At 38.4% G+C, this 8102-nt stretch overlaps 1 protein-coding gene across 1 annotated transcript; it reads right to left on the bottom strand.

Moving 5' to 3' along the window:
* Positions 1 to 729: 729 nt before the first annotated feature.
* LOC106511427 (disks large-associated protein 2) lies at positions 730 to 7118 on the bottom strand. The gene is made up of 4 exons (XM_014000188.1): positions 6993 to 7118; positions 5214 to 5431; positions 3615 to 3768; positions 730 to 1407 (listed from the first exon to the last, which is right to left on the bottom strand). Exons 1-4 carry the CDS (start codon positions 7116 to 7118, stop codon positions 1315 to 1317), a joined length of 591 nt encoding a protein of 196 aa, XP_013855642.1. The 3' UTR covers positions 730 to 1314.
* Between the last annotated feature and the right edge of the window lie 984 nt (positions 7119 to 8102).

Here is an 8102-nt window from a genome sequence, read left to right as displayed (position 1 = left end):
GTTTAGCAGACAGCTAAGTTTCACTTTCGCTTTCACCCGGGAGCCTGCAGAGTCATGGGCAGGGTAGGTGGGGAGGGAGGGGTGAGGGGGTGCGCTCTGCCATGAGGAAGTTTGGCTTAAAGACACGTCCCAGAGGTGTTTCTGGTCCCCACCTGTCGTTTTGCTCCTCAGCACGGCTTCTTAAAAACGCTGCAGGATTTCTCAAATATGCATGAATGAATCAGAGCAAGGCTTTGGTCATGTTTGTTATGAGAGTATAACATTATAACATGATATAAAATTCAAAAAAGTGGATTTTACATGATATTGCCTCTTTAAGTATCTCAGGGTCTTGTTCATGAGGGAGGGAAGAATGGAGCGGGAGATTGACAGACGGATCGGTGCAGCCTCTGCAGTTTTATGGACTCTGTACTGGTCTGTCATGGTGAAGCTCTCGATTTACCAGTTGGTCTATGTTCCTACCCTCATCTGTGGTCACGAGCTTTGACTGAAAGAAGGAGATCACAGATCCAAGCAGTTTCATCTGCAGGGTGGCTGGGCTCTCCCTTAGAGACAGGCTGAGAAGCTCAGTCATCCAGGAGGGACTCAGAGTAGAGCCGCTGCTCCTCCACGTGGAGAGGAGCCAGTTGAGGTGGTTCATCTGATTAGAATGCCTTCTGGACTCCTCCCTGGTGAGGTGTTCTGGACACGTCCCACTGGGAGGAGGCCCAGAGGAAGACCCAGGACACACTGGAGTGACTATGTTTCTCAGCTGGCCTGGGAACACCTTGGAGTCCTCCCAGAGATGGAAGAGGTATCTGGGCAAGGAAGGGTCTGGGCTTCCCTGGTCAAGCTGCTGCCCCCGAGACCTGACTTTGGATAAGGTGGAAGATAGTGGCTAGATGGGTTTGAATTTATTGTGGATTTTCTCTAATCTGCAGGTACAAAATTATTCACCGTAGCTGTAAATGTATCCTTAAAATACAATAATATTGTGGACTTTTCTAAAAAAATAAAAATAAAAAAACTACACAAAAACAAATATTTTGCAGCAAATTAGAATTGAAACACAAAAACAGAAAACAAAGCAGTTTTCATGCTCAGGATGAGTGGATAAAAACTTATGACTGCATTTTTAATTCTGAACCCATAAAATAATTATTTTTGAAGCAGATTACTTTGCTAAAAATATAATTCTGCCCTATTGTGCTTAGCTTGCAAAGATTCAGATTTTCTTTTTTTTAGATAAATATTTTCAGTTCTGAAATTAAAACCCACAGGCGTGAAGCTGGCCGACTGTACGACCCCTTCTTTTGACCCATTTCTCTCCTCCTGTTACTCCTCCACACAGAAGCTTCTGTCACAGATCTTCTCACTGCAGAAACCACATCTTGTGCCAGCGCTGAGGTCCAAAACAGACTTGCACAACTGCATGAATTCATAGCAGGGTATTAAAGAGGGAAATACCTGGAAAGGTTAGTGTGTAATGCAGAGTGAGACAGGAAACTGGTGTGTGTAGATCTAGTTTTTAAGTTGAAGAAAAACTGGTAGAATAGGTTGCTGGTCTTGAATAAGTTAATTTGGCATTTTCTAATAAACCAGTGATGATGTTTCAGAGTTAATAGAACTGCGAACTCTCTCCTGTCACATGTTGGAGTCAATTAAAGCATTATGTGCGCAATTTTAAACTGCTCCTAATATCTTTATACATTTTTTCCCAAGGAGCCACACTTTCTTGTGAACTTTAAAATTGATCTTGTTCAGTACTTCTTCAGGTCTTTAGACTTTAGTTGCCCCTTTTTTTTTTTAACTCATTCTGCTCAGTCTCTTACAGAGCCCTTCTGGTGACACTGGATAAAAAAAATAAATTATTGAGATAATTATCAGTCATTTCTGAGGATGTCTAAGGATCAGATATTGGTCTGATATTAGCCAAAAAAAACTCAAGTATGGGATTATACTGTCCTGCGTTTAAATTCACAGATATAAGCAGTCCATCCCAGTTTGATCCAGCATAATTAGCTTAAGTGACCCTGAATTATTTTACACTTTAAAAGTATATATATTTTTAAGGTCTTCTATTTTATTTATTTTTTATTTCATTTCATTGTATGTTCATATGTTTAAGTTAAAAAATTATACAACCCATTGGTTAATAATGAATGGGTCAGTTTTTCTCATACCTGCTGTTGACTATCGTTTAATGTTTGACTTGAACAACATTTTAAAGGGATCCCCGATTAGTTGTAACATTAGACTTTATTTAATAAACATATATTTTAACTGTAAAATAAAGACTGTAAAAATACTTTAAGATTCCACACTATAAAATAAACTAGATTCTAGATAAACTAGAGCAGCATATATGTACATGTATGCAAAGCATCAATGCACCAGGACTCAGAACAGGTTTATTGTTTTGGATAGGGGTCCGGGGGGTGTAGGGGGCGGGGCTCATTGAATGAATAGCCGATGAATAGCCCTTCATCAGAGCTTAACAAAAATAAAAAATAAATAAAATCTGAAGCTTCTATGTTGAATAGTTTGAGTTATAAGCATTTTTTTGTATGCCCAGACACCCACTTTTTAGATGGGGCCCCCTCCTTAAATATGGGGTCTATTGTAAAAAGGTTGGCATGGTGTACGTTGGACGCATTCCTGACAAACTTCATGTTCATTGGTGCAGCTGTTTCCTTGCTACGGTTGAACAAAAAAAATCACTGAAAAAATAAAAAGAAGAAGAAAAAAAAGAAACAGTATGAAAACAATATGACCCCCGCTTCGCGTGTGGAGGTCATAATAACAATCTCATATGGCCATGCCATTTTACGAAAAATCAGATTTTTTTGTTGGTACTGCTCAAAAAAAGTGCATCAAAGAAGTTTTTAGGATTATATTTCAGACAATAATAAAGTATTTGTAAGAAAATTTAGTGTTCATTTACCGAAATCGTGACAAAACCAGGTATAAAACCCATGAATGTTGAATAGATTAAAATGTGAAATGACCGTACAACCCCAGTACTGGATTCTGAGCGAAGCTTTATTGCTTATGGCAATTTCTTCATATTTATTGATTATATTTTGACAAAATTCACTTATTGCAAGCATTTTAATTAAACATACCTGCCTATTTCTGCACAAACCACTCAAGATTTAATCCTTGTTTCGACGTGATGGGTCACGTTTAATCAATTATCTCGTGGCTACACATTATTTTGTGGCCACAAGCTAATTTTCTTTTCAGTGTCACCGGTCGGGCACCGTTTAGTCCTAAAACCTGACCGAGGCAAACTACTGTATTTTCACATTATTTTAAAGCCTTTTTGGCACTTGGGACATTTAAAAAAAGGTCACGAGTTTTTAAAAGTTAGAAAATCTGGCGTGCTCATGTTGTATATGGCTGCAGGCTATGTGAAAACTGACAGTTTGCAACAGTGCTACATGTCATATTTCAATAACAGTGGTTAAAAACGTGTGTGTGTGTGTGTGTGTGTGTGTGTGTGTGTGTGTGTGTGTGTGTGTGTGTACAGTACAGCAATGATCTGTAAGGCTTAACGTCGATGCAAACAAACCCCTAACCCAAGCAGTTTGTCTTGACGTGTTGTTTCCGTGTGCCGGCTGTTCGACACTCACCTGGCTGAGGCAGCTTGCCTGACTGAGCGTGCTGACAGCGCGCATGTAGCTCTGGTTGCGGGAGCGGAAAGGAGGCGGGTGGAAGGAGGTGGCGGGATCCAGCGTGACACTCGGGTGGGGCCGCAAATCTCTGCTTTGCAAGTGGTAACCCTGGCTGAACAAGTACAGGTGGGTGGGTGGNGGGTGGGGGGGGAGAGTAAAATAGAAGTTGTTTTAATGACTCATCTCCTGGACGCTAACTGAAACGTGAACTATCTGAGCAGCCTGAGTTCTGGCTTTACATGTCTCGAACCCGCGGCGCACACGTGCGCAAGCTTCGCTTTTACTTCTTGTGCCGTGAAATAATGAGAGCTTGAAGCTACAATAATAGGAAATTATTACATTCTCCAGCAGTGCATGAAAACCAGCACGGCTTTGTTTTTGTTTTATTAGTAGACAAAAGCAGGAGAGATCAGAACCCCACGGAGATGATGGCAACAAAAAACTGCCGCTGAAGCACTCAGAGGCACAGAGAATGACTGCTGCCTCTTTGGGTTCACACAATTTGGCTTCAATAAAATCGTGACAAAATGCCTGAAAATAAACATCAACAGACTGACGTCATAAAAACAAGTTAGGTAAGCAAAAGCTTTGATGCAGAGATGAGGTAACCCTACCCTGGAAATCATATAATACGAACAAACTGAGGACCTCACTTATATGAAAGTAGAATTAGAGAAAATATTTTTGCTTACATTTGAAATAACATCTTTTTTTTTGTTTATTACAACCAAGTTAGTACCCAGTATGTTGCAGGTAAGCACCTAGGTACATAAAAGGTTGCATTACCACCAACAAGAGTTTATAATTCATCAGTATCTCACCTGCAGTAGATAGCAATGATTTTATCTCGTTGATGAGTTAAGGTGACATTTTTATGGGTGAATCGAACTAACTGCTAATTAGAAAATCTATGAAAAACTCCCAAAAATTTTAATCCTAAAACTTTTATAAAAGCGGACAGTCCCGCTTTAGATTTTTGCACATTATTCTTTCTCCTGTTGCATAAACTATGATCTATTATATAACCTGTACTGTGAACAAAGTGGATGCTAGGAACTCCAATCATTTGTGTTGCTACGTTTTAGCTAACGTAGTGTTCTCACATAACTTTATGTCATTTGTGGGAAAGTTTTACGAGCCTGAACTTGTTAGCGTAGCCATTAGCCTAGCCTGGATGAATACTTCTGCCCTTTTCTCCAAACTGTTACTGAGAACATCGCTTCGAAAACGACCAGACTACCCCTATCAATCTACATTATACATTTGAACTGGCTGCAGTTTTTATTTACATATTAAGTCTTTTTTTTGTATTTAAAAGAACTGAATGCAAACATTCAGAGTATTTTGTTTTATTTTGAAAAGCATCTCAGCTGGAAACGGTAATCATCTACTCAACACTACTTTAGTCCTGCCACTATGATTACATGAAACTTTTAACTCAACTACATTTTAGATTACAGAGTCTATTAGCCATTTACCGCCATCTGTCAGGATGATTTTCTGTTTTGAAACTCCTAGACTGAAACACTAGAAGTACACAGTGAGCCGTGGGAATACCTGTGGGAATCTAAATGGGGTCTCTGCATGGCTGATTTGAGGACGAGTGCGTCTGGTCGAATGGCCTTCTGTGGAGAAATCTTGGGACTGGTGTCCGAGTCGCCGCTTTCATCCTCCAGCTCTCCCATGGCTTTGACGTAGCTGCTGCTCCTCATGCGCCGACAGGGGATCTCCTCGTCTTTCTCCCCAGGGTACCCGCTCCACTCGTCCTGGGGGACCTGTGGAAGGTAAAATGAGTGATGTGAACATCCCCACGCTTAAATACTTTTGTAGATTTGGTTCAGCGATCGGAGACAAAACTTCTTCTGGCTCATGTGAGGAAAAAGCATTATTTGTAGGCAGAGTGGAGCCCAATTATCCAAATGAGTCGGAGAAATCTACCACACAATCAAATTACATAAGATTTATTGTTGTTTTCCCCCCAACAAACACAGTAATCTGCCTTTATTTACCTTAAGATCAACCTTTTGAAATAAAACGCATCAATTTGTTTTTTTTTTCTTTGATTAGAGTGAAATCAAACATGGATTATTACAATTAAGGGATGCCTTTTGTCCAGAGTTCAAAATAACACAATATTTTTAAACTGGCCTAAATGTCATTTCCTGTTATTCTCTTTTTTTTTTCCAGAGAATTTGGTCAGGGGCTTCTTTTCCATCTTAACTCAGACATTCAATAACCTTTATATCATGTTAGTACAGTATGTGCCCAGGTGAAAAAACATTATACTAAATATACTAAATCTAAGTATACTTTAGTATACTTGAAGCCGCACTAATAAGTGTACTTAAAGAGTGCTATTTTGGAACAACTAATTTAATACTAAATATACTTTACTTGTATTTAAGTTGTACAAAAGCACAATTTTAAGTGTATTAAGTATACTTTTAAATACTAAAATGTAACAACTTTAAATATACTTAGTACACTTTATAGTGTACTGTATGGTAACGCCCAAAACACAGCTGCTTTTTAATGGATTTAGTGGAGATTCATCACAATCAAATAGGCTACTAAATACAAGAATAAGATTATAATAAAACCCAAAAGGATCTAAATGATATTTTACAAAAAGAAAAGGTTTATTTTATCAGCTTTTACTGTCCCAACTGATGTGTATCTGCACAGAGAAACAAGGAAGAAAAGAAAAGTTTTTATTGTTTGTTTTTAATTGCGAGTCTGTGTAATTATTTCGGTGCACTGACACCAGACAGGAGGCACATCTGTGCTGCTGACACAGAGACTGTCATTACACAGAACTGAAGCTGTTTCCAGGAAACAGCTTGGCTTTCTGAAACTGTGAAACTCCAATAAATCATCTTTTCTCACTGTTTTTTTTTTGTTTCAGTTGGTTTTAGACAACTGTTCCTATTGTTTGTTTAAAAAACAGTGTGAGAAAAAATGATAGTTGCTATAAAACAAATTTCAGCAGCATTATTGACTTAAAGCTGGGATGAAACTGATCACCGACCATTCTACATGCTAACAAGATCTCTATTTAAAATAATGGATTCAAAATATCTCATGATCAACTTAATGGATTTTGGCCCCAACTTTGGCAGCAAAAGCCAGATGGTATGCATTTTAAGGAATTATTTATCCCACCACAAAAAAACTGAGCCAATCAGAAAACGAGCCTAGTTTCCAAATGCATCACGGAAACACAACATGTGATAAAATAAATCCATCCTGGTCTGAAGCTGGTGGTTCGTTGCTTCATAAGTTCTTTGTCAGAGTATCAGTGAACAAGGTGCTCAGGTCATCTCCGGACCTGCAGACGCTTATTGTGAAACTCCAGCTGGGCCACAGCTGGTTGATCTGCTGTAATTGTTGGGTAAAACGCTGAGTGGCACTTAGTGATGAAAAGGCTTCAGACTGATCCCTGAACTCTGCAGCACGATTCATTATGACGGGAAAGAGGCACTTTGATTACTTTTCACTGAGGTGCAATGGTGACAATTTATACCACTGGAAAGAGCGTTTTAAAAATAACACAATGGAAATAAGGCCTTGAACACATCTGAACAATTTTGCTGAAATCTATTGTTTTATAAGCTGTTTATGCTTAAACAGCAAAGGCTGCCCATCTCCACTATACCCAAAATACCCAAAATTTCTACTTAAGTACAGTAACAAAGTATTTGTTCTTAGTTACTTTACAACTCTGCTGTCATTTCTGCTGCACCACACTGACACTGGAGTACTCCTGTGCTAATTATCAATCTTTAATGAAAGCAGAATGATGTTAATGTTAATATTGATCATTTTTGAAACAGTTTGATAAAAAGGAAAAGCTGCTTTTGTCAGTGTGCCGTATTAAAATGTGCAGCATGAACCTCATGGGGAACGATGGGCAGCCTTTGCTGTTTAAGCATAAACAGCTTATAAAACAATAGATTTCAGCAAAATTGTTCAGATGTGTTCAAGGCCTTATTTCCATTGTGTTATTTTTAAAACGCTCTTTCCAGTGGTAAAAATTGTCACCATTGCACCTCAGTGAAAAGTAAAACTCCAACTCCAGTGTCAGTGTGGTGCAGCAGAAATGACAGCAGAGTTGTAAAGTAACTAAGAACAAATACTTTGTTACTGTACTTCAGTAGAAATTTTGGGTATCTGTACTTTACTTGAGTAGTTAGTTTTCAGCCTACTTTTCCCTTCTACTTCTTACATTTCACAATTATCTGTACTTTCTACTCCTTACATTTTTAAAAAAGGCAAGAAGTAAAAAAGTTGTTACTTTTATTTCATTTTTGCTTGTTTTCATTCCAGCTTGTTATTGTAAAAAATAAATACTATCCATATACAGTGGTTTGCAAAAGTATTCATACCCCTTGAACTTTTCCATATTTTGTCACATTACAACCACAAACATAAATATATTTCACTGGA

The sequence above is a fragment of the Austrofundulus limnaeus genome, unplaced genomic scaffold (genome assembly GCF_001266775.1).
Source record: "Austrofundulus limnaeus strain Quisiro unplaced genomic scaffold, Austrofundulus_limnaeus-1.0 Scaffold2781, whole genome shotgun sequence".
In the NCBI taxonomy this organism is placed as follows: Eukaryota; Metazoa; Chordata; class Actinopteri; order Cyprinodontiformes; family Rivulidae; genus Austrofundulus; species Austrofundulus limnaeus.
This window is presented reverse-complemented; position numbering and strand designations above follow the sequence as displayed.

Bases quoted from the DNA above. Each gene is read 5' to 3' on its own strand.
- LOC106511427 (XM_014000188.1), bottom strand. From the start codon at position 7,118: ATGAATCGTGCTGCAGAGTTCAGGGATCAGTCTGAAGCCTTTTCATCA. The intron at 3,769-5,213 runs GTATTCCCACGG...GTACTTGTTCAG, and splicing joins CCCCATTTAGATTCCCACAG to CCAGGGTTACCACTTGCAAA. The intron at 1,408-3,614 runs GTGAGTGTCGAA...GAATTCATGCAG, and splicing joins AGGCAAGCTGCCTCAGCCAG to TTGTGCAAGTCTGTTTTGGA.